Here is a 26,756-nt window from a genome sequence, read left to right on the forward strand (position 1 = left end):
GTGCTGTTATCAGCACATAACCGAGCTCTTCCCGTGGTTTATTACCAGCGGTGTCAAACAGGAGCTGCCCGGCCTGCAGCACTGCTGTAGTCCTGCACTGGGCCCCAGGGGCCACCTCTGGCCTGCTGTTTCTATACAGCACACACATGCTATGGACGCACTTCCTTAGGATTCATTTGGCTTACTATTGTGTACTGGTTCATATACCTACCTCATGGGTTTTATGACCGTTGTGACTCAGCTGCAGTTACAACACTGCCGCTACTCTATAGTTAGATTGATAGAGTTGGTGCCATGTTTGCAGCACACAGTGGCACTTCAATCCTCACCAGACAGCTATTTCCCTGGTAACAAGGACTGTATGTACAACTACTTCACCCCGATATGTTGGACCCTGATTCCCCCAAGTGTTGCCCCCACAGGGAAACACTTTTAATCAAATCAGAAAGGAAAAGATGCAAGTATTTTAGAAACAATGATCAATATGAAGGATTGTTAAGAGAAATAACATTTAGTGATCACACGACAGCACATAAATACATATTGATCAGGAGCGACCAATGAACCGCTACAAGCGGCCATCGCACTCCTGTGCATTAACCCTTTATGTCCCATTGCAAAGATACCTGCAGCCTACACAACTGCAGGTGAGCTGTTGGTTGTACAGCACAGTGTTGCACTGAGAGCCTGCATTACATTAACCACATCATGGTGACAGTATGCAACATGTCCTTCATTCAAGCAGCGTGGACGTCTCTGCCCCACACCATAAGGCTGTGAAGTGTAGCAGTCCTCTGGTACTGTGATGTCCATTGGCTGTAGTTATTCTGCTGTCTGAGTGTCTTGCAGGACCCTCAGCTGGTCCTCGATGGTCTTCAGTTCCTGTTGCAAGGCTGACGTCTGAGCACACAGGGGGAGGAAGGGTGCAGAGTATGAATCACACCAGGTGGTCAATTTTATGTTAAATAACATATAGTTATAGCAAGCAGTAGAGAACTACAGTATAATGGATACTAGCAAACCAATAATTAAGAAAAAGTGATTATATGATAATAATTAGAATTAAAGATTTTATATTATAATGTTAGTAAAAATATAAATATATAGATATAATAAATACACATTTATATTAGTTAATACAGCAAAACAATAATCTATATATGACTATATTGCTATAGTCAAATGATATTTCATCATTTGGAATTTCAGAGACAAACTTTTGTTCCAATTCATTTTATGGAGAAAGACATTTTGAAACAAAATTGCTATAATGAAATAAAAATGAATTGTAAGAGTGTTGCTACAACATATATCACAAGCATGAGGAGGTTATCTTTCAATATGTTATTATCATGTGGCTTTATTGAATATCAGCCTCTCTGGGCTCCCATAATGTTGTGGTGCTGTTACATCTGATCAATAAGAGCTTCCAAACTGCAGCAGTGAAGATATCGCTGGCTTTCAGAAAAACAGAGAGTTGGTTTTTGCCACCTCTGCTTAAATCCAGTTCCATGAAAAGATCTTCAGACAATTACCTTGAGCTACACAAGCTACTGTAGTAGTTTGTTAGAAATATCCACCTACTGAAACAAACCACCTGTTGGTAAGATGACACAAGGTGACACAAGACAACTGTGTGGGTGCACACAGGACTGAGTCCACAGCCTCTCTGGAGGCTCTGTGAGCTGCTCTGGGCTCAGAGTGAGATCAGTAAGCAGCAGGAACAATGTTCACTGTGTTCACCATCATAGCTTAGTGTGTTAGCATGTCACCATGTCACAAATACTTTGGTCATAAACCAAAGTCAACAGATTCAAATGTTGAGTTGATGAGGGCGCTGGGTCATTAAATCAGAGAACATTTATGTCTGTGCCAAATTTCTCACTGTTCACTGTTTGAGCCTGATCACTCATAACACCCTAAGGGTGTCATTAGGGTAAAAGGCCATTAGGAGGCATCCTCTGGGAACGGTGACCGTCTTCATAATAGTTTGTATTTCTGAATACGTGAAACACGCCGACCTGCAGGAGGCACTAGAGGGAACTCACAAAAACTCACTAAAGTCATTGAGGTATACCCTCTGGATAACGAATGCCTGTGCCAAATTTACTGGCAATTCATCTGATAGTTAGTTATTGATTTCAGTTTGGACCAAAGTGGTGGAGTGACAGAACAACAATGCCATCCATAGAGCCCTACTGCTAGTGTGACACAGTGCAGACAAGAAAAACCTGGGCAGATCCCTGAAGGTTGGACAGTTTCCTAAACTCTGGCAGCCATTTCATTTGGTTTCTCTGCTTTTACTTATTTATTAGTGGCAGCATTGCAAAGAAAAATGTAACACAACATATGACCTTCTCCCCTCGTTCAGACCAATGATGAACGATTGTAAATAAAAGCCCAGTGCTCACCTTACTGTCCATCTGCTGCCTGACCTGGGCAGGGACCTTGGTCAGGTAGTCTGGAGCCTGGACTCTGCTCAGCATTTCCTCCAGCTTCGGAACAAGCTTGTCTCTGCGCTGGGAGAGCTGCAGGATCTGTTTGTCAATGTTCGTTCCACTCTGAGAGAGGAAAGCATATGGGACCGTCTCTTAGACATCATCAACACCATTAAAAGCAAAAACAGTGCACTGCAAAGTTAATACAGAGCCAATTTCACAGTCAGTTTCTAATGACTACCCTAGGGTTAGAGAGTGGGCAGAGCTCACTGACAAGGATGTCAGTTGAGTTTTCATCATTTTGGCAGTGATGATGCATTTGGTTTTTATCTGTCATACATCATGCACACAATAATACATAATAATTAGCTTTCAGAAAAATGTATTGTTTTGAATGAGAAACATGGCACTGTGATTGGGATGGATCAGAGGAGTTTTTCTGTTTGTAGTTGGGGGGGGGCTCTCAGTGCGTCTTTGCAAATCACTCACACACCTGCACTGTATGCAGGACACTGCTCCATATGTTTGTAATGGTTGCTGAAACACAAGCTTGTCTAGAATGAGCTACCTTTAGCTTTGTCTTAATGGTGCGTGTGCTGTGTGCAGTGAGCGCTGGTGAACAACATGACTCCAGTGAGCTCAGGGGTGTTTTGCTCCTCAGAGGACAGTGTTCCAGGACGTGTTACCCAAGAGGCAGATGGCTACGCAGAGACAACAAGCACTTGACATGTTGGTTCAGGCTAAAACACATAGAAATATTTAGCACTACAACATTCTCACTTTGCATTGTAGATTAATTAGTTAGTAGTTTTTTTGTGTAGAAAATGTGAAAAAAAGCCCTCTGAAATTTCTCACAGTCCTCAAGACCTTGTTTTGTCAGTCAGTCTGAAACCAAAAGATATTTAGTTTACAACGCTAGAATCTAAAGAAAAGCAGCAGATCCTCCCATTTAAGAAGTTGGAACCCAAAAATATTAAACTTTCTTTGCTAAAAAAGTATCAAACTATCAAAATTGTGTGTCATTCATTCAGCTGGTCTCCTGATATTACAATCAGCCCTGCATGTGCCGCTTGAATGTGCTGCCTGATTGTAATGTTTGTAGTTGTGAATTTCCATGTGGTCGTGAACGTGGATTCATACCTGAACATGAAGGTGTAGCTGACACGTGTGGTCCACCACGCCAACGAGGCTTCCTTCAGGTGGAGGAGTGGAGTGGACGGGGCCTGCTCCGGGAGGACAGTAGATATGGAGGTTGGAGATCCGGCCTAAGGTCCAGACAGCTGAGCCAAAGTGAAGGAGGACTTGGGCCTGGCTGGGTGAACACACCGCCCACACTGAAACACAACGTACAAGCAACATGGAAATGAATCACGTTCACCACGATCGAGATCCATCCATTCATCAATATGCCTCATCATTTTGGTGTTTTGTATGAAAACAGAGCTAGATTTATATCTAGAAGTCTTTGGGTTTCATCAGTCAGGTTAGTTTTGAAATGGTTCTTTTTGACTGTTAAATTACTTACTGGCAGGTTTTTCTTTGGTCATGCCACACTGGGCTCGCAGTGAGCGAGCCACTCGGATCACTTCCTGGACCAGCAAGAAATCTCTTTCCTCTTCAGGGAAATGCCAGTGTGCCTGGCAGGATGGAGAGGTTACAAAAACCAAAGCATCAGCTAAAATACACAGACAGCTGAAGAGCCAGCCAAAAATAACAGAACACATTTGAGTAAAAACAAACAAGACGAGAGCAGAGTATTAACTCATGGTGAACCATCTGTTTTCCTGTGAAGTCAACCAGTATATCATGTCTAACACAGGTATATGTTATACAATCTAAATGTGTAAGCCAACCGCAGGATGACAGACTTGGTCGGTTTATCTGTCCGGGGAGAAATAGTATTGTGTGTGTGCCCTAGGTATAGTAGATGGTTCCATAGAAAAAAATACTGCAGACTAGCACAACATTCACACACACTCCCAAACTCACCCTTTAATGGGCAGATGTAGACAAGGAAAGGAAAACACTGAATAAACGAGTGGAAATATACAAAAAATGATTTGAGTTATATGAGGTTTGACTCTGAGTCAACCTATGAAAGATTCTGGAGCCACATGTTGAACAGCCCTCTCTCTCCTCCCACATCATTAGGGCCTGAGCACCAGGAGAACCCTGGTGTGAGGAACCCATTGTCTTTATCCAGATTATTCTTATTTTCTCCTACTGAATCATATTTTTGAGGGGCTTAGGATGCATGAAAACTCAAGAAAATTGTAATAAACATCAGTCAACTGGTGAAAATTCAATATTTCTGCAGTGATTGTGCTCGGGCATGGTTGATGGACTCCATAGCACCCCCACATGCACGCTGACTTTGGGATAAAGTCACCTTCATGGTGACAAAATTAAGTGGAATCATTGCTTTGATCTTTAAGAACGCATCAAATGCTTGTGCGTGGCACCTCGGCTCTGTTAATTACTACTATTTCTATTTTTTCATATTCATTTTTAAAGTATTTTTAGGGGTGTTTGAAAACTCACAAAAATGTACACATACATCAGAAGTTAATACCTGATATGGGTCTTGGACTTAAAAGGGCAAGGTAATCTTTTTTCTCTGAGATTATTATGATGCACGCACTTTATTTAATGTTGTTGACAGACTAACAAACCCCTCAGCACCAGTCGCCCTGAACTGCTATCCACCAAATCATGCAAAGACTTCACATCCTTTTTTACAGAGAAAATAGTAAAGATCAGACAGAAAATCTCTTTCTCATCTCTGGGCAAAACATGTATGTCACCTGTGCCTCCATAGAAAACCACTCCACTTTTTTCCAACTGTAGATTAGCCTTGACAGCCTTGACAGACATTGAGTGTAATCTTAAACCCACTACCTGCTGCCTTGATACCTTGTCTACAACCCTTTGTAGAGATGTTTTTATTGTCAACAGTTCTCTTCAGTCAGGCCTTTTTCCTCGGGCCCTGAAGACAGCAGTTATTAAACCGCTCTTGAAAAAGCCTAATCTAAATGCCTCAGTGATAAATAACTACACACTCATATCAAACTTGCCTTTCCTGGGAAATGTCATTGATTTTTTGACATTTCAGTCTGGTTTTAGACCACAGCACAGCACTGAGACTGCACTTGTTAAAGTTTTAAAAGACATCCATCCGAGTAGAACTGCATCGAAAATCTCAGTTCAGATTTTATTGGATCTCAGTGCTGCATTTGATATGTTGACCATGAAATACAGTTGGACAGATTAGAAAAGCGGATGGGACTGTCTGCCTCTGTGTTAAACTGGCTCAAATCTTACTTACAGGATAGGGACTACTTTGTGCCAATTTGTAATTTAAATCTGAGAGAACAAAAACAACATAGGGTTCCTCAAGGGTCCATTCTCGGACCTCTTCTTTTCAACATTTATATGCTTCCCCTTGCTCAAATCATTGAATCTTATATCATAACATCTCGTATCACACTTATGCAGATGACAACTCTATGTAAGTGTGTCCACATGACTACAGTCCCTTACATTTGCTAAATAAATGCATCAAACAGATCAATGAGTTCAGCAGGTTGGACTATTGCAATAGTGTCTTAAGGGTCTTAATAAAATTAAAAAAAAAAACTACATCATCATCATCCAGAATGCAGCAGTCAGAGTCCTCAGTAACACCAAGAAGGTGGAGCACATCACACCAGTTCTTAAATCCCTCTACCGGCTTCCAGTATGCCAAAGGATAGAATTTAAAATCCTATTACCTTACCTTGCCTACAAAGCAATAAACGGTCTTGGACCCAAATACATAACTGACTTACTTATAAGGTCTGAGGCATCCGGACCCCTCAGGTCATCTGGTGCAGGTCTACTCAGCGTTCCCGGAATCAGAACTAAGCAGGGTGAAGCAGCTTGTAGTTTCTATGCCCCCCACCTATGGAACAAGCTTCCTGAACACCTAAGGTCTGCTAAAGCTGTCAGCACATTTAAATCAGGCCTTAAAACATCACTGTTTACTGTGGCTTTCCAATAATAGAGCTACATAACTTCTTTTTATTTGTAACTATTTATCCACGTGTTTTTATTGTATTTCAGTGCATCTTCTCTTAAGCTTTAACTATTCATTTTCTCGTGCTTTTATGATCTTTTACATGCAGTTTAATGTTTCTGTGTCTTGTTTTTATTGTGTTGTATGTTCCTGTAAAGCACTTTGAATTGCCTTGTGTCTGAAAGGTGCTATATACATAAATTTGCCTTGCCTTAAATCTGCTCGAGGGCGCCCCCGTGGAAAATGTCTAAGTCACTGCCCCTTCCTTAGGATTTCCCAGTTTGCACTTCATTACATATTTGTTGTCTGAATTGAATGATCATAAGTAGTACAAGCACTCAATGTTTCTTGTGTTACTAACATCGTTACTTGTGTTGCTACTTTACACAGATACACTAAGTAACTGACTCTGCCCCAATTTTACATGCTGGACAAGAGTGAGAATAAAAATGAAAATTCAGAATCACCTAGATTGGTCGGCATCCAGAGAGGGTGGCAGCAGACCCATATGCACAGGGGGCAAAGGCCTGTTCAACGCTATTTGGAGCTTTAATTATCTATCCTTTGGAAGAATGCTGTTCATACCTGCAGTTTCACACACATGTATGACAACATGCAGCAAAGCTTCTCTGGAGTCTCACAGTGGAACAGCTTTACTAACAAACTGCATGTCTGGGGTTCCTGTCATCCTGTCACCACGGCTCTGGTGCCTTTTCTGCATGCAGCACAGTGCACCCCGTACTGTCTGTTTGTGTTGGTGTTATTAACATTGTTCTTGTTATATTTCCAATAGACGTGTACCATGTTGTGTTATTTCGGCGTATTGTGAGCAGTGTGAATGTGTATTTTCGTACGGTCACCATGTAAACTGTGTGGACCCCAGAAAGAAGAGCTGCTATGCAGAAGCTAACGGGGATTTTCATAAACCAACCAACCAACCACAGGAGTAATGCACACAGTCACACTAACTTTCTTCAACAAAACCTATGAGAAAACATATGAAGTGATCTCTGTGTTTAACTGTTGTGCAGTGTTCTAGCGACTCATCCCAAGCTGAACACAGACAGTGAAGAGTAGTGTGTCATGCAGGGAGGGTTTAGGAAGGACAACTGGATTCACTGTTAACCTCACAATAGATGAGACTAACACCTGTAACCATAGTAACTGTACATGACAAAAACAGTGAAAGCCTCAGAATACTTGGGCCTAAAAAAAATGGCTAAAACTAATATTTCAAGATTAATATGAAGAAGAATTAAAACAGGAATCTGGTCTGTGGATTATTTAGGGCGCCAGGGACACTTTCTGATAAGATAAGTCACAGTCATATTGATTCTCTAATGTTTTAAGCAAAGGAAATTACACTCAGCTCCATTTTATTGTGGCAGCAGCAGATATTTGTATCTTTGTGTGGTCTGACCCTTATGTATGGGCAAAAAACTGCCTCTGTTCTGTTGTGTTGTGTTGGTACAGTTGAACCCCAGTGTAATATTTACATGATGTAAATGTGCTTGTGGTGGCTGTGGGGGGGGTTTGGTGGTGCCAGTCCTACCAGCTGAGAGGAGTGAGGATACCGCTGTAAGCACAGGCTGCTCTGGGCAGCAGCTCCACGTCTGAATGGCTGGAGTCTCTGCCACAGCTCCTCAGTGATGAAGGGCATGAAGGGGGAGAGCAGAGCTAGAGAAAGAGAAACACAGTGATAGAGGACACTGCTGGCCACCTGCCTCGATCCCCCACTGGGCTCTGTGTCAGTCTGTTTCACTGCCCCCTCATCCTGCTGGACCAGTACAGGCTTTAGATACTCCTACAGGAGGCACAGAGGCAGGGAAGGAAACAACAGACACTGGTTACATTTCTACAAAGAGGCAGCTACTGTCAGTTCAGCTCAAACACTCAGCTTTGATTCAGATCTGTCTGTTTACACCAGTCATTAATACCCGGTATTGCCTCCCTCCCATGAAAACATCAGGTACAAATGTCACCATCCTCTTTAGACTGAGCAGTGATTAGATCACTGCTGTCACAAAGGAAGCAAGTCTAAGCTCTAATCTGTCCTTTGTTTGAAGTCATCAAAAGAAGTTCTGCTCCTCACCATGTAGACGTCACAAAGGCTGTGGATCCAGAAGGAGTATAGCTCAGATGTGACAGTGTGCAGCTCATAGGCTTCAAAGGCCTGCTCACACTGCACCACCGTGCTGTAGAGTCTGGAGCAGATCCACCGCTCCATGCTGCTTACAGGAGTCAGCTGACAAATGGAAAAGGGTCGAAGGTTTACATAACTCTCCTCATGAGCAGACCACCTAAAGTCATCAATTTTCTTCAAACATCAGTTGAGTTGATTTGATTTGGGGGGGGGGGGGGGGGGGGGGTGCACTGATGGTGATGGTGTCTGTGCACCCTCCCTGGCTATGGTGCTGTGAACAGTCACTGCAAACAACTGTTGGTCTTATCAAAGTGACCTCTAGGGACCTTTGGCTAAGATAGGCTAACCATGTCCTCAGTCAATACTGCAGTGGTTATGTGACTGCAGAGTTGGTTGTGTGAGGGTTAAAAACACTGAAACAAACAATTGACACAATGCCCCCATATCCATTACATTTGGGATCATTTACCTGAAACAACTAAACGTATCTGACGTGAGGGGTTCATAAAGTACCAGTCACATTTTGGACACACCCTCTCATTCAATGGTTTTCCTTTATTTCTATTATTTTCTACATTGTAGATTAATATTGAAGACATCAGAACTATGAAGGAACACAAATGGAATGATGTCGTAAACTAAAAGTGTTAACAAACCAGAATATGTTTTATGTTTCAGATTCTTCAGAGCAGACACCTTTTACTTTGATAACAGCTTCGCCCACTCTCTGCGTTCTCTCAGTCAGCTTCATGAGGTCACCTGGATGGTTTTCCATCAGTCTTGAAGGAGCTCCCAGAGGTGCTGAGCACTCTGAACCATCTTCTCACCTTTTCTGTGTCTCACAAAGACATGGGGGGGTGGAACCAAACATGTCACATTTGGACTGATCAGACCAAAGTACAGACTTCCACTGGTCTAAAGTCCTCTTTGTGTTTCTGGGCCCGTGAAATTCTCTTCTTCTTCTTGTTCTTCCTCAGCAGTGGTTTCTTTGCAGCAGCTCCACCATGAAGGCCTGTTTCACACAGTCTCCTCTGAACAGCTGATGTTGAGGTTTGTCTGCTACTTGAACTCTGAAGCATTTATGCGGCTCTAATCTGAGGTGCTGCTGATTTGCTGAAAGCTTAAATGAACTTATCCTCTGCAGCAGAGGTAACTCTTGGTCTTCCTTTCCTGGGGGGTCCTCATGAGAGCCAGTTTCATCAGAGAATTTGATGGTTTTCACAACTGCACTTTAGGAAACATTGAAAGTTCTTGACATTTTCTGGATCGACTGACCTTCAGTCTTAAAGTAATGATGGACTGTCGTCTCTCTTTACTTACTGAGTGGTTCTTACCATAATATGGATTAGAAGAGTAGTGGAATAAGACTGTTCACTGTATAGAACTGTGCACCAACCCTACCTCTGCACAACACAACTGATGCTCTCAAACACATTAAGAAGGCAAGAAACTCCACAATACTTTATGCTTGTATTGTGTATTGTAAGAGTGCTGGAAAGGAGGCTCCACCCTCTTGTCGAACCTCGGATCCAAGAGGAACAATTTCCGTCCTGGTCATGGAACAGTGGACCAGCTCTTTACCCTTGAGGGGTTGTTGGAGGGGTCATGGGAGTTCGCCCATCCAGTCTACATGTGTTTTGTAGACTTGGAGAAGGCCTATGACCGTGTCCCTCTTCAAATCCTGTGGGGGGTAGTATGGGGTACTGGGTTTGTTGCTATGAGCCATCCGGTCCCTGTGTAACCAAAGTGAGAGCTGTGTCCGCATTCTTTGCACAAAGTCAAGCTCGTTCTCAGTGGGTGTTGGCCTCTGCCATGGCTGTCCCTTGTCACTCATCCTGTTCGTGATTTTCATGGACGGGATCTCAAGGTGCAGCCGAGGTGACCTCCCGGTTATGTCCCACCGGGAGGAGACCCTGGGGCAGACCCAGAACTCGCTAGAGGGATTACATATCTCATCTGGCCTGGGATCGCCTTGGGATCCCCCAGGAGGAGCTGGAAAGTGTTGCTCGGGAGAAAGACGTCTGGAGTGACCTGCTTGACCTGTTGCCAGCGTGACCCGACCCCGGATAAACGGAAGATAACGGATGGATGGAAATCTCACAAATGAACTCCTGACAAGGCACACGTGATAACTGAAAACCATCCAGGTGACGACCTCATGGAGCTGATAGAGAGAATGCCAAAAGTGTGTCAAACGGTCATCAAAGCAAAAGGTGGCTACTGTGAAATATCAAACATATTCTGGTTTATTTAACACTTTTTGTTTACTAAATAATTCCACATGTGTTCCTTCATAGTTTGGATGTCTTCAGTATTAATCTTTAATGTAGAAAATATCAGTATTGCTCCTAAGGAAGTATCCAACCTACGTTACTACGTTAACAGTATTTACAAGTTGGAAACTGGAATCTGCTGTAATTACCATATGACATTAACACGGCAGTACACACTGTTGTATCATGCTTTAGTTACCACAGACAGACAGGACCATAGACTAAATCACTGGTGGCCTTTGTGTTTTATGCAAGCATCTAATTCCACTGTACTGAAAACGATGAGGTCTTTCACTTTGTTCAGTGCTGATTAAAGATCCTTCATCATACACCTGTTTCTGGTGTAGTGTGTTATTACAGGCACACACTTTCTTTGGACTTTATTCAAACAGAGGTTTACACTGAAGCCAATCCTTCCTTCCACAATCTGAGCATCTCTCTGAGCATCTCTGTCTTCCTGCTTTGCACCATTAATGGATGTGTTTTGTTGTAAATCAAGTCAGCCCAGTGCACCGCACACAAATATTTCCTGTAGTCTTTGTGGAAATGATACAAAGTTCTGAAAAGTAATTGTTGTAATATCTACAAGCTTAGCTTTTTCCAATAGCAATGCATCAGTACAACCATGTCTTTGCTGTACCTCTTCCAGCAGTCCCACTGGTGCGGTGTTACTTAGCACGCCTAGTGTGAATCTCAGCGTCTGCCACATTTTATTACAGAAGTGTCTGCAGCTCAGGACCTGAGAGATGGACAGGCTGATGTCTTCTCCTAATAGAGAGGCAGAAAAACAGTGTGACGAATTCGCAGTGTGAAAGTAAACAGACTTTTAAGGTGAATATTCTGCCCCACTAGCTGCACATTAGGTTCATTAGGTTCAGACCAACTTCAGCCCTGCATGAAGAAATGCAGCCCTCTCACTCATGTGAATGGGTGCCAACACAGAACACTCATGCAAACAAATGCAGGTCTGGGCAGCAAAAACTTGTCAACAACACCTTCCATCCACCCACATGTGGATCCATGGTGGATTACTTTGCAGTTCAAACTGTGTATTCTCATGGTTTTGATCAGGATTTGTCATTTGACTCCCACATTAAACAGATCTCCAGGACTGCCTTTTTCCATCTATGCAATATTGTTAAAATCAGGCCCATCCTGTCTATGAGTGATGGAGATAAATTAGTCCATGCATTTGTCACAGAATGCAGGTCTACTGGTGGTTCCTAAAGTCCTCTAAAGTAGTGATGGAGCCAGAGCTTTCAGCTATCAGGCTCCTCTCCTGTGGAATCTCCTTCCAGTTTGGGTTGGGGGGGCAGACACCCTCTCTACATTTTACATTACACACAAAGCTTATAGTTTAGGGCTGGCTCAGGCCTTAGACCAGCCCAATGCTGCTATAGGCATAGACTGCCGGGGGACCTCCCATGATGCACTGGGCTCCTCTCTCCTCCTCTTCCTCTCCATCCTTATGCTTCATGTCTCTTTAATGTATGTTACTAACTAACTGAAAGCAGTTAAACAGCCAGTTAAACAGCTGCATTTCACTGTCACAGAGTGTGAATGAACAAACTGAAGAGGAGACACAGAGCAGACCTGTTGGACTAGACTGGGAAACCAGTGAGTTACAGCAGGTCTGTGAAAACCAAGCAGCTTTTCACTATAGTCCCTAGCAGCTTATCTCTGTTTGTCAAGCTAGCTAAGGTACACCCCACCTGCTTTTCCTGCTGCACACATTTACTCTTACAAACATCTTCCCGGGCAGATAAAGTGAGCAGAGATGAGAGTCACTCACCCTGAATCTTGTGAGAGCAAAGGGCGAATCTCAGAGCGTCAGTCCCACACTGAGGGATCCCCCCAGGGAAGTCTTTCCTCTGTGGGGAAGCAGATGGAGCAGACAGATAAGAGAGGAAGTAATGAGCTTGCTTAGTCAGCCAGAAAGAAACAGACAGAGGAGAGGGGAGCCGACCTGTGCTTCCATGGCAACCAGCTGCTCCCTGGGGTCAAGGTTTCCCTCCTTAACTTTCTCTTGAAGTCTCTAGAAGGAAAAAGAAAAACAAGGAAGAAAGAGTTTCACAACAGAAAGTCATTTGAAGGAATCTGAGGAGACGGCTGTCTTAGTGGGCTCATTCCTACTTCCAGCTGTCACTTCAGCACACAAGAGCTCATCAGCTCTCTGACAGTTTTAGTCCTTTCACTGGCCAGAGGATGCACCATGCCATCCCTTTTCATAAACTTATGATTATGGAAGACATGCGTGTCTCTTTTACTGGCTGCTTCACAGCACAGAGTCACAGCATGAGAGTCCTGCCCATTCATTTACAGATATCAAATATGGCCACCTACCTCCAGAGACACTCCGTGTATAACATCTAACGGGTCAATGACATTTCCAAGAGATTTACTCATCTTCCTGCCATGCTTATCTCTCACCAGAGAGTGAAGTAGAACCTGAGAGGCATGATGGGAACACACAAGGCAGAGAGAAAAAGCATCAGGATGAGCTGGCATTGTGATTCATCCATAGCTTTTGTAGAAATGCTGTTTATTTTGGCTTCCTCATTTTCTCTGTACTTGTTTAAAGGGAAGCTGTCCAGTCAGCTCGGTGCCCAGCATGACCATCCTCGCCACCCAGAAGAAGATGAGGTCACTGCCTGTCTCCAGAATGGAATTGGGGTAGAAGCTCTGAAGGTCAGCGGTCTGTGAGGGGTGAGGGTGTGGTTATAATAACAGTAATAGTAGTTGTAATAATAATAATAATGCCCCTGTTTTTGAGGACTGTTGTGCTGGAGCAAGTGCAATACCTGCTCAGGCCAGCCCAGCATGGCAAAGGGAAACAGCCCCGAGGAGAACCACGTATCTAGGACATCAGGGTCTGACATAGGGAGCATGCAGAGGTAAGCAGTAAAGAAACACATGTGCATATTTAGTACAATGACTAAATTCCCTGTGTAATAGGAGGCCTGCCACAGGTTGGTTGTGAAAAACATACGCAGACATCTGCCAGTTGAAAACTTCTCATGGAAGTCTGTGGCTGCCAATAATATAATGGAGGTCAAAGCCAAACACAGAGAGCCGGGCACAGTCAGATTTATAAACTGTACAGAAAAAGACTCATATGCAAAGCTGCACGCTGAGCATTATGGAAATGACCACACAAAACATTTTACATTTCATTTTCAATAGACTACAGGATCTAATTCAAATGCCGCTCAGTTTGCTACTTCATTCTCAATTTTATACACCGTCTGCCTACGTGAAAATGAAAAGGTGGGGTTTTTATTTTCATTTTCAAACATGACCATGAACATTTACTGGTAGAAGTATAATTCAAGTGATGTCATACACCAAGCTTACATACTGTGAATAAGAAATCTATTTTCAGTTGATTGAATCACTTCAACTTAATATTGGCAGCCAGACTTCCAGATAGGTGCTTCTTGGTAAACTATTTAACGGCTCGTCTATATGGCCCCTAAATATGTTATATCCTACATCCAGTGTCTGCTTAGCTAAACTGTCCAGTACAATCAGCTGTGCTAAAGCACTGGTAGAGATTGTCTTAGGTGCAGAAGCACTAGTGCTAGGGGTGGATGTGACGGTAAAAGCCATAACAACAGATGTAAAAAAAAAAAAAAAAAACTCTGATCAGAGGATAAGTGACCATTTCCTTTGTGAATGTGATGGCTACAGGAGTGGAAGGTTTTAATCAGCTGACACAGCAGCAAGTGAAGGAGTGAAGCAAAGGTGAGTCACCCTGAGTTAAAGTGATGGTTTGTGGCTTCACTCCATATTTGACAGCAGCTCTCTGTCGGGCCTCATCCTCGCTCCGTCCCCAGACCCACTGCTCCTACCAAATACAACAGGAAAACACACCCAAACCCATTAATCATCCATTTCTATACCCATTTTCTTCTATTCACTTGCACTGGATGAACAAACCCTGCCAGTCTAACACACGGACGACACACATTGTTCAAACACACATATCCATGGAGCCAACCTCTTGTTTGTCAGTGGAATTGGGAAGCTCCACTTGGTAAGCAGGGATCTGGTGTCCCCACCAAAGCTGCCTGGAAATACACCAATCACTGCGAGGCAAACAGAGATACATTGTTGACGACTCACACGTTGAAACAAGAGCTCATTCATCATCAGAGTGGTGTCACTTCATGCACACGTCACACCAGAGACAATGACACACACTGCTATTGTTCCTCCTGTTTAAATATATGCATTCTGAAGTCAGAGTTCAGGACAGTCTACCTAATGTTGGACAGCCAGTTCTTCCAAGTCTTGGTGTAGAAATGAGGGATGATTTCCAGCTGTCCGTCCTCCACAGCCTGACAGGGACAGAAATGATCACATTCACATGTTTAGTGTTTGCAAAGGGTTGAAGGATCAGAAGACGCTACATAACTACTCCATTCTTCACCATGTTCACGTGATTTCACCTGAAATGGTTAAAGCACGTGATGCAACTACCACAGACTTTAAAAATGGAAGTAGCTTCCGGGTCTGAAAAGTTCTGTCTACTGCCCAGCAGGGGGCTGACTGCAAACAGAAGTCTGATTGGATTTATCATTTTCCTGATGAGTTTCTGGTCTCAGTCTCTAGTTTACAGTCTCCTTCAGCACAGCAGGATGTTCATTTAGTAAATTATGGTCCCATTAAGAGGTGATAAGGGGGGGGGGGCTTTAGGGCAGGGCAACATTGTGATTAACCAATCAGAGGCAGTCTTTGTGGAATGAACATCACTTCTGGCTCCAAAAAACCAAAATGGCAAAGCCCAAACTTAAGGCTTCAAAACCACAAACCAACAAGTGACTACATTAGAGTCTGCATGTGTGGAAATGAGTGCGCATGTGTGGATGTTTTGTGTGAGAGGCAGAGAAAGAGATGGGCACAGTGTGAATGTTAAGGTCAGCGCAACAACAACACACAATATGACTCTTTATATACATTCAAATATATGGTATGGACAGTCTGGACAGACTGGTGCAGCGTCAGCAGTAATGCAGGCGCTGTATAAGACCGTGGTGGTGAGGAGGGAGCCGTCTCTTGCAGCAAACATGTGTCAGCCTTAAGTTTTAAGATGGTTTAACATTTTTGTCCACTTTCAACTACAAACCCTTTATGCTCAAAGAGTGAGCTATATATGAACATCGCACAGCTTACCTGTATAGCTTTTTTAGCCATTTCATCACAGCGGACGAACCACTGCTTCTTTAGAAGAGGTTCAACAATATCTCCTGAGCGGCTGAGACAGCGATGGAGGAGGAAAAAGAGAAACCACAAACATATCAGAACATTACCACATTACCAGAGTTTCAGGAAGATGAAGAAAAGGAAGGAGAAGCTTATTATGACATTGCTGGAAATACCTTTGAGAGTAAATACTGTATTTGTGACTCCATCTGTACATAGAAGGTTTGTGTACTTACCCTTAGTCAAGATATTTTATCTATCGCGTATGTCTGGAATACAAACTAAGGTACACTATGGTGCAAACATGGTGACAGAGGCCAGTAGCTCCCATAAACTCACTACTAGAACATGTACTGTCTTTGACAGAAATACACTCATCAGCATCAACAAAGGAAGCGTTAGGATTGGATTAGGTGCAGTGGACCACACTGAGATGATCACAGCCTGCAACATCTTCCAACCAGTGGAGCAGCGGCAAGAGGAGAGAGCTGTGGTAAGAGCTAAGTGAACCTAGCATAGACCTGAGGCTAAGGACTACCTAGCTCGACTCTCCCCGTCCTAGAGACTCGACAGTGTCGGGGTGATACTTCTATGATGTCAGTGTAATATTGGTGAGAGTGTCAATCTGCCAGCCAAAGCCACAGACTCTCCAGGTAACAGGGAGCAGATTTGTCTCTCAGCTGTCCGTCACACAGCAGTTACAGCTGAGCAGAGCAAGTGGACCACTCATTAGACACCCATAGACAGGAGAGGAGACACTGCTGCTGTGCTATTGACATTTTCAACATGTTGCATGGAAAAAAAGCTGCAAACTCACAGACTAAATGGGCTGACTGGTTTGTGCTCAGTTAAAAAGATCTTTTCCTGCGTTCACTCTGTGATTTTTTGTAGAGAAGCTTTTTCCTTCTGAAAACAGTTGTTGGAAATGTTGCTACTAACAGGACAGAGAGTGTGTGTGTGTGTGTGTGTGTGTGTGTGTGTGTGTGTGTGTGTGCTCCTCTACCTGCAGACGGGTAAAGTCATGGCGTGACTCTTCTTTCCTCTGAACAGCTTCTTCTCAACCAGGGCATCCACAACGAGCTGCCGGGCATCAAAACGCTTCACTCCCTTAAAAGAGACAAAAGGAGTCTCAATGATGACACAGTTCCAGGTGTGTTTTACAAGGCTCGCTCTTTAGTTGAGTGCAGCCGACATACCCAGATCAACCAGATCTCTCCTACACCTCATATGATAAATCAAGGTTTACAGATAGGAACGACGGAGGGCTTCATGCACCTTCAGCCATTGTCCACAGGGGGGAGTCATGGTCCCGTCCACTCCGATCACAGTGAGGCGCGGCAGTGAATGTCTCTGTGACAGCAGGAAGTCGGTGTGGTCGTGAGCAGGAGTCACCTTCACCGCACCTACACACCCCAGACACAAGGAGCTGATCAACAAAAACAGGAGCAGCCCTGCGATAACCACGCAGTGAGCCTGATGTTCAGTTTGATGGGCTTGTGTCAGGGAGGGGTGCTGCTGTCACCAGTTCCTATCTCCATGTCCACCATTGGATCAGTGATGATAGGCAGAAGTCTGTTGGTGAAAGGGTGTCTGCACAGCTTCCCATGAACAGCCTGAGCAAAGGGGACAAAGTAGGAAGACATGAGTACATCTCAACAAATGTCCCGTCGTATTCAGTTCTCATTTATTTCTACACTTCAGATCTGATCTGGTCAATCATGCAGAGTTAGGAGACACATCTAATTCATTTGCAGGGAGGATGTCAGACAGGCATGGAGCCTGCTTTTAGACACGCAATTCAATATGGCGGACTTCCTGTTGGGTTTAGGTCATGGCTCAGAGAGATTTTTTTTTAAAATCTCGGCATGGTCCATATGCCGAGTGAATTTTGCACATTTATGTGAAACTTAGCACAGGGGCTACTTTGTTGAAACTCTGTTGGGGGCGCCGTTGAGCCCTCTTGCCACACCCAAACCCATAAACTGCATCAGATTACACATTTCAGGCCTCCAGATGTGTAATCTAAGGAGGCTGTGGTTAACCTGCTGGGAGGGGTATGTCAGAGAATAGAATATATCCTTTCCTTTTGCCAGTAGGTGGCGCTATGACTATGATTCAAAGTTGGTCTGTAGATGTCTTCAGACCTGGACTGTTGTCAAACATGTGAAATTCAGTAAAGTTAGGTCCTTGTGCAGTCCAGTTACAACAGTTTGTTTGTTCATGGCAAAGGATCGAAACTGGCCACGCTGCCACACCTACGCTCTCACGGGTTTCACAATGAAGCTTCATCAGACTCTGAAGGCTATGCTGACCACGTTTTGAAGTGGATCAAAATAGGGGATGCTATTGAGGCATTTTGCCACGCTCAAGTCCAACAGCCATGCTTGCAAAGCTTGGTGAGTTTTGGAGCACGATAAGCCCGTCACAAATGCAATAACGTGACAGAATGATAATAATTCCTCAGATTTATTTCCATTTTAACCTAATTCTTTTATCTACCTGCCTCCTTGAGGTGAACACTTGTTTCAGCCTTCCTGTGCATCATTGCTGCTCTAGTTTTAAGTCACACCACTTGTGTGTCATGTTTCTACAGCCAATCAAACCAATGCTTCTATACCTAACTATTGTTTTTTTCTGCAGGTTAATGAATACACTTTGGTCTGTTTGGCTGAAACGATGCAGTGAATACTTCGAACAAACTGGAAATATATTTTGGCCAATTCAAATTGAGTGAAATTCCACGACTGTCTCACCCTCAGTAAAACATCAATCACTAATCGGTACGAGCCTGATATCGTGGATCATCTGGGTGAACAGCTACAGCCACGTCTCCCAGCATGGTCTCAGGACGGGTGGTGGACACTGCCACCTCTCCATCTAAAGAACAGGGGAAAGGGAAATTTAGCATCACATACACCAGAAGGAGCCCAAGCACAAGTATCATATCTCCAGGCAGTCACACCTACTCACCGTGGCCCTCTACGGGGTACGCAAAGGTCAGCATGGTTCCAAACTCCACCTTGTTTTCATACCCAGGAACAGACAGCATCGTCTTCCCACACAGCTCCTTTGAGTCAACCTGACAGCAAAGCCACAACATGGTTCAACAACCCTCTACAACCGTACAACAGCAGTGGAATCCAGACCAAAATGAATGCTGATCCTGTCAAAAACATGTACAGTAGGTGGATCAGGGAGAAAAATGTTAAAGCCTCTGTCAGAGTGTGCATCATGGTTGGTTTATAGGAAACAGTGGAACTCATCCTGCTGTTTGAGCCATGTTTACCCAGCTACAACATCCAGTATCCACACGGTGTGTCATACTATATGTTGCAACATTTGCCATCCCCTAAATGTGGTAAGCATACTTCTGTCCACCTGAGGAATGTACTGTGTGTCCATGTGAAGCAGATTCACCTCTATGTCAGAGATGGCCGACTCCAGAGCACAGCTCCAGTTGACCAAAGCCTCGGAGCGATAAATCAGCCCAGAGTCACACAGCCGGACGAAGGCCTCCGTCACAGCCCTGCTGTAAGCCTGGACTCAGAGAAAGCACACAGCTCAAAGCTGCTACTCTTTAGCTGTGGTTAACGTTACTACACAAGTCTGCTCACCACTCCTTATAGAAAATACATACAAATGTATATAATTACTGTAATATAATTAAGCAGAAAGAAGAAAACTTACATTGTATGACGCCACAGTAGTATGTATGTTGACAATAACAGGTAGAGGTTTATTCACATTTAATGCGTCCCATGATGGAAAAGGGCACTGCTTACTGAACTGAGAGAATGGACTACAAAGCTGTTGGCTCAGCTCAGTTCACATTGGAGGGAAATATTTGAAATAATGCTGTAGGACTCTACATGTGTCTTTCAAACTAAAAGTGGCAATTAGAATTCTTCAGAGAAAAGGAAAAGTGACGTACAGACTAATGGACACCAGTCATAGAGCTGTGACCTCCCACGGCCAGTGTACAGCATCTAGTTTATAGTCCACTCTGATGGACTCATACTCACCGCTATGTGCAGTGAGCAAAATCAGACACATTAACATCGTGCTTTCATTTCAACAACCGACGATACTCTTACAGTTTAGTCCATTCTCTCACATTTCTACCTGTTTTTCTAATGTGGAACTCCTGGGGGGCTCCATTCTCAAAACCCCATCAGAATGATCTAAAACAACCCCATTCCAATTCTACACATGCTGGTTTTTCCAGCTGCTATGACAAGTGAGTAAAACCCTGTAAGTGCCTGGAGTCTTACTGGATCCATAGTGAAACACGCTCTGCTCCAGTCCAGAGAGGCCCCCAGCCTCCTCAGCTGCTGGTAGATCTCGTCTCCTTTCCTGGGACACGCAGGAGCAGAAGAACTCCGCTCACGGTGTGGACCACACAGCAGATAAGGAGTGAGGATGTGAATGTGAGGACTCACTCGTTCTTCCAGTTCCACACCTCCTGTAGAAATTCTTGCCTGGTGAAATCTTTTCTGTGCTTCCCTTCTTCCCTCAGAAGTTTCCTCTCCACAACAGTCTAACACACAGGAAAGAGTACATGACACGCACTCCAGAGCAGGTAATACTTTGCAATGGCAAAAACATGCTGTAGATATGATATAAAGACCTTCAGTTACCACTGAACAATCAAACAATTAATGTGCTTCTTTTCTCACATGTTCCAGATGTGTTGAAGAGTCATTCTATGACCAGAGCTTTGAGGGGTGTCTGGGATATGAAGTCTTTTTGAATGCAGCCTGCCATAAAGGGCCAGCTGCATAAATCAAGTTAAGCTCATTAGCGCTAATTGACATGTGGGAATAACTGAACTGTGATTCTGGAGCAAGTTTTCTGAGAAGCACTTTGTCTAATGGACTTGAAGAATACAAATCTAGAAAAGGCTTGTGTTTCAAATGTACCATGCTTCAAAATAGTTTTTGTTTGTATAAAAATGAAATAGTCCCAGTGAGAACTGGGGCGGTGTGTAGACACTACGTGGACACGCACAGACGTCTGTCACAGGTCTGCATGTCCTCTCTGCTGCCACTGGGTGTCACCACAGGCTCAACCGCTCACATTATACACATGAGGGCTCCAAACAGACAGCGCCCAAGAGACAGGCTGGGTCTCCACTGCGCGTTTGAAACGGGTATTTAGAGTGAGACAACTCTGGTCTTCACTGTTTACAGAGGAGGCTAAGTGATCAAATCAAGCAGCTTAACTGTCATCAGATGTACTGACATGTCCTGGTCAAATAAACCGGTAGCACTATTAAAATCTTACTACAACATTTACAGGCCCATGCACATTAAAACTGTTGCTGGGTGCTGTAATTGTTCGTGCCGTCCATCTCACTCTATGCAAAATGCTTTCCAAAGCTATCATGAAGATTCAGCAGCCTGAGTGGATCACATCAAATGGGGATTTTCCAAAGTTACAGAACCAACGGGCACTGTGGGTTTGTCTCCCATGTGTTATCCTATGGGCCAGTATGAACAGGAGGAACATTTACAGCAACCAACAACCGTCAGCTTACATGTGGGCATGTGACAATTGTACAATAATCCCTTAAATCCCAAAGTGTCATGAAAGAGAGAAGAAGAAGAGAGGAAGCTGTCATACCTGAGTTGCAATACCTGCATGGTCGCATCCAGGAAGCCACAGGACCCTGTAGCCCTGCATCCTTCTCCTGGTGGATTACACAGCAACACATCAATCCTTAACTGGTGCCAACTGATACTTCACACAGCATGCTGAATACAGGGGTGTTGTGGGCAGTTACCGTCGAACCAGAGCGTCCTCTACAGCTACAGTCAGAGCGTGGCCCAGGTGCAGAGTCCCAGTCACGTTGGGTGGAGGAATACACAGAGAGAAGGTCTGATCCACAGGCCCAGAGAGCCTCTCCTGACGGACACACAACACGGCATGTTAAAGTTTGTTAACAGAAGACAGACAGACACAGCTAACCTGCTGTATGTGCAGCCACTGCTTCCATTACACATTGTTTTTGTCCTCGAACTCAACTGTCCCTCGTGAAGTCCAAAATCCCATCAGTGATTTTTTTTCTCAATTATAGAAAAGTAAAAAATAATAGTAACTTTATTTGTATAGCACTTTATATAAAATAGTTAAACAGTGCAGAGGACATGAGATTTAAAGTTACATTACCAGACAAATTCCAAAAACCAATAAATTAATTAAATACATAGGACAATGTCCATGACATATGACAGCATTCAAATCAGTTAGAAGGTTTAAAGATGTATTTTAGCTGCTGTTTCAAAGCAAGTAATGAATTGTGTATTGAGAATATTGCCAACAGTGATTCACTCCACAGTTCAGGTGCTATGACAGCAAGCACACTCTTCCCTGATTCAAGTTTTCCACTGATTTCACTGACTGCCAGGCTGGGTGGGGCAAATATCATTAGGATTTCAACAGGCATGGCTGGAATGGAGCCAGCATTCATGTCATAGTTTCACCTGGGTGTCACCTGGGTCTATGACTCAGATTCATTTGGGAACAATAAAGAAACAAGAGTGCAGTCTGAATCAAGTTTATCTGGAATTTCCATTGAACAGCTAAACCTGGTTAGAAACATGCAGTTCATGTTCATGAAGAAAATGCTTGGATCCTGTTTTACTGCCTTCCCTAGTATTGTTCCCCACTGTGGCTCCTTTTGCTTTCTGTCTCAGGCTGTTAGTGGTAAAACAACAGCGTTACTGCTTTATGCTGTTATGCTGCTGGCACGAATATTGTGACCAGATCCCAACAAACCAAAGGTGGGACAAAGAGCAGGCCTTTGCTTGTGCAGGACACATTACCAACGCTGACTGGTGCTCGCACATTTTGACAATTTTGACATTTGCTCACAGTGCAGTAATTAACATGATTAATTACAGACATCAGATAAATTAAAGGTGCTTTGTATGCCAGTTTCAGTTGTCAGATGAGTTTTCTTTATTTATTAAGTGTAGGCGTTTTAGAGATCATTTACGGACTGAGCAGCTTGTCTCTCTGAGGGAGAGAGCCACAGTTAGCACCTTGACCTTGCACTGTCTTTCCTCACAGCCACTGGATGAAAGCCTGCTTCTAGAAAAGTATCAGGTGTGCATGTCATATGGGAGGTGGGACAAGGGATAAGAATGCTGTGTAGTCCTGCATAAAGTCTAGTCACACTAGTCATGAACGAATAGGTTGGTTTTATGCAAAGAATTTCTCCGTCTCTGCCGAGAACCAACTGGATTCTGATTGTTAAGGCGTTTCATTCCAGTTAGGTGTGTCAGATTCTGACCAATTCAAGTGAACATTATTTCTGACTAACGTTTGAGCTGAAGGACATTACATTACTTCATTTATCTAGCTTTTATATTTTGATGGGTTTTGCCATTCTAGAATGCTCACATGTCGCTCTGGAGTGAAGAATCCCTCTTTGTCCCACCACTGGTACCAGCTGGACTCCACATACTCTGGACTGTATGCAGACGGGAATGGCACGCTGGTGTCTACAAGAAGAAAAAAAGGTTTCTAAGTCTGCAGACGGACACAACAGGTCAAGCTGTCAACACCAATGACAGGAAGTGTGCATGCGGACTCCTGTGGGTGACTTATTTTCCAAACATGCATTTCTCTGTCTGATGTGTAGGTTAGAAATCTAGTCTAATTGTGTGCCGTTCTTGTGGTGTCAGTTGTATATAATCTTTTGGTCTCATTTCCTGTTTTCTTGGATTTCAGCCATTGGTATTAGTAAACTGTGCTGTGGCAAGTAATTATTAGTTAGTCTATTCTTATGTCACAAAAATATTCTTTTTTGGACTAGGGTTTGTGCACTCTAATGTTACATGCACCTAGGGTTGTTGTAGACTAATCTAATACCAGGGTTTGGTTTCAACGTGGCCCACTCATAGGAGACTGCCCTCCCTGCTGTCACAGCAGAGAAAACACCTGATCTTCCGCTCAACCCTCCATGAACTGGAGTCTCAGGTTCTGTACTCAACTTGCTCACATCGTACCTCAGGATAGGGTCACTTGGAGACAATGTTTGTCTGAACCTTGGAGCATTACTACTGGGGACCCTCAGGGTTCTGTTCTGGGTCCCATCCTCTTTTCTCTGGACACCAAGTTACTGGGCTGTCATTCACTCACAGGGGTTTTCCTACCACAGCTATGCAAACAACACTCAACTAATAGTGCATTTTCTCTCAAAAACCCTGGTGCAACAAGACCAAGCTGATCCTTTGACATCAGCACAGCAGAAACTGTACACACCCTCTGTCACCTTGGCCCAATAAAGAAAAAAATCTCTATCTCTCATTGTAGGTTGATGTTCTTGCATAATTCTTGTAATTCTTGAGTTGTATACACATGGTTGAATCCATCTTTTGTCAAATGCTTTGGAAAAATGTGTCAGCTAATGAAGTCACCTCACCTTTCTTTGTCCCAGGGGGTGTTTGAGCAGTGTACACTATCCTCTGCTTCTCACTCCATTTCACTCCTTTATCTTCAGCAGTCTGGAAACAAAATATCAGAGTTAAAACAGGGTTAGGTCAACAGAGTTTATGCTATACCAGTCATTCCTTTTTAATATACTTCTGTGTATTAGGACAGTGTGGACAATGTTACAAATCAATGAACGTCACTCTTTCATTCCCATTTTCATTTCTCTATCATTTTATATTTACATTTGTCATTAACATGCAACACGGCGGTTTGCACTTCAAGCCTGGGTCCTTTTTGTGTGGAGTTAGATGTTCTCTCTGTGGGTTCTCCTTGGCTTCCTCCCACAGTCCAAAGACATGCAGGCTAACTGGTGACTCTGATTATTATGATAAATTATTATCATTTATTTATTTATTCATTTTTCACTGTGATCAAGTGTTGGGCTGTCATGTATTCAGTTTTCTGGGTTAGGCAAAACAGATTCTGTGTCTGGTTATTTCATCCATTTTCCGTTTCTCACTTCATTTACAGATGTTATGAAGCATATACAGAGTTGTAGGAATATATCCATATAGCTACTGGCTGTGACTAACAGGCTGCGACATATCCTTTAGATATTCATGGTCCTAGAGGATCAACCCTTAAATGTGTATTTTCAAACTCTAGTTTCAGTTTTATGAGAGAAAAGACTTGAAGGCTAAGAAGTAAGTGTGTTCTGTTTTAGAAAGTGTACACTGCTTCCCCAAGCTTCTCTATGGGACATTTTCAGGATTGTCTGCCACGCTTTGGATGAGACAATCCCAGACAGGGCTAATGTGAAGCTAAACTCTAGTTTTTGGTTTGTTTCTTTGTCGTTTAAAAAAAAAAAAACGTTTGTTCAGTGACAAACCTCAACGTTTGTCATGCATTATTAAGACTTTAACAGTATGAGAGTTTGTTAGTGGAAGGAAGGAGACAATATACTTAGTAAACAAAAACCTCATGAACATAGCTGATTCATGACTTTTCTTTAGAAAGCTGTGAATAGATTTATTTAAGTAGCTACTCTGTGCCACGGGGGGGTGCCGCTAAGTAAATGGTAAATGGTAAATGGTCTGTATTTGTACAGCTCCTTTCTAGTTATTTCAACTACTCAAAGCGCTTTACATCACATCCTCATTCACCCATTCACACATCATTCATACAGGAGGAATGTAATCTGGAGGAGACTATTCTTTCACACATTCACACACTGAAGCTGCTTCAGGAGCAAGTTGGGGTTCAGTGTCTTGCCCAAGGACACTTTGACATGTTGACCCATAGGAGCTGGGGATCGAACCCCCCTCTGATTGAGGGACGACCCACTCTACCACTGAGCCTCAGCCACAGGTCCAGGCCCTGCTGCTGCCCTGATGACTTCATGCATGTGGCTCTTTCCTACTTACACTGTGTTCACTCGACAGTATGGCCGCCTCCCGCCCTCGTCTCCGCCTCTGTTTCTCGGCGTGGGGCCGTGCAGAGGAGGCCGGCTGAGGTGAAGAGGAGGATGAAGGCTTCGGTGGGTTGCTGGAACAGAGTCTGGCCGCTGCTGCCCCCCCTGCCAGCCTCAAACTTGGGACAGCGCCTGCCCTCCACATCCTCCTCAATAACACACTGCAACAGAGGCAGAGGTGTTGTGTAAAAGCTGTCTTTCTGATAAATTAGCTACACCTGAAATAGGTTTATTTACGGTGACAATAAATAATAATAAATGACAATAAAATAGTTAATATTTGACCCGGGAAATTGACTTACTGTGCTTTCAGTACAGAGTGCTGAGGCAGCCCAGCCACGACCTTTAATTTAGCTCCTCCGAAACCCGACAAAGGACATTACCGGGATGTCGCTAATTATATGCACACATTACATTATTGTATAAAGTCGTAAAAATGTATCTCTTTATATGACTCACTCATAAGTTTCCTTTTATTGACAGCATGAGAGTACTGTTTGCTGACGGACCAAACTGGACGGACAACAGGAAATACTTTCTGTCCGTCTGGAAATATCCTCCCCGCATCATCACTGCTGTCAAGCTGAACTTAATAAGAAAGAGCGCTTCCTGTCTACGCATAAAAATAAAGCTATTTATGGACACAATGTGAACCCAAAATGCAGTATTAGTGTCTTAAATGCTCTTACGTTGCATACATGATTATGATATAACGTGATGGCTTGGTCTGATT

General features: G+C 43.6%; 1 protein-coding gene across 3 annotated transcripts; it reads right to left on the reverse strand.

Moving 5' to 3' along the window:
* Window positions 1-479: 479 nt before the first annotated feature.
* Window positions 480-26,554, reverse strand: vars2 (valyl-tRNA synthetase 2, mitochondrial). Of its 3 annotated transcripts, XM_070846188.1 has the most exons (30): window positions 26,326-26,554; window positions 25,977-26,184; window positions 24,542-24,623; window positions 23,518-23,618; window positions 21,896-22,017; window positions 21,736-21,802; window positions 20,553-20,650; window positions 20,385-20,466; window positions 19,531-19,650; window positions 19,084-19,192; window positions 18,902-18,990; window positions 17,636-17,726; window positions 17,389-17,516; window positions 17,117-17,220; window positions 16,084-16,165; window positions 15,172-15,248; window positions 14,909-14,996; window positions 14,662-14,755; window positions 13,710-13,780; window positions 13,480-13,605; window positions 13,252-13,356; window positions 12,875-12,943; window positions 12,701-12,779; window positions 11,549-11,676; window positions 8,585-8,737; window positions 8,045-8,296; window positions 3,964-4,075; window positions 3,579-3,772; window positions 2,412-2,561; window positions 480-900 (listed from the first exon to the last, which is right to left on the reverse strand). In XM_070846188.1, exons 2-30 carry the CDS (start codon window positions 26,166-26,168, stop codon window positions 823-825), a joined length of 3,243 nt encoding a protein of 1,080 aa, XP_070702289.1. In that variant the 5' UTR covers window positions 26,169-26,184; window positions 26,326-26,554; the 3' UTR covers window positions 480-822. The 3 variants fall into 3 exon arrangements, with proteins under 3 accessions (XP_070702289.1, XP_070702288.1, XP_070702290.1); XM_070846187.1 differs by having other exon boundaries at window positions 20,385-20,650; window positions 21,750-21,802; XM_070846189.1 differs by lacking the exons at window positions 23,518-23,618; window positions 24,542-24,623; window positions 25,977-26,184; window positions 26,326-26,554 and having other exon boundaries at window positions 21,750-21,802; window positions 21,896-21,978.
* Between the last annotated feature and the right edge of the window lie 202 nt (window positions 26,555-26,756).

This window comes from Pempheris klunzingeri, chromosome 16 (genome assembly GCF_042242105.1).
Source record: "Pempheris klunzingeri isolate RE-2024b chromosome 16, fPemKlu1.hap1, whole genome shotgun sequence".
Classification (NCBI taxonomy): Eukaryota; Metazoa; Chordata; class Actinopteri; order Acropomatiformes; family Pempheridae; genus Pempheris; species Pempheris klunzingeri.

Bases quoted from the DNA above. Each gene is read 5' to 3' on its own strand.
- vars2 (XM_070846187.1), bottom strand. From the start codon at position 26,168: ATGTGGAGGGCAGGCGCTGTCCCAAGTTTGAGGCTGGCAGGGGGGGCA. The intron at 17,727-18,901 runs GCTCGTACCGAT...CCCTTTGCTCAG, and splicing joins CAGATGATCCACGATATCAG to GCTGTTCATGGGAAGCTGTG. The intron at 8,297-8,584 runs GTGAGGAGCAGA...TGCCTCCTGTAG, and splicing joins GCCTTTGTGACGTCTACATG to GAGTATCTAAAGCCTGTACT.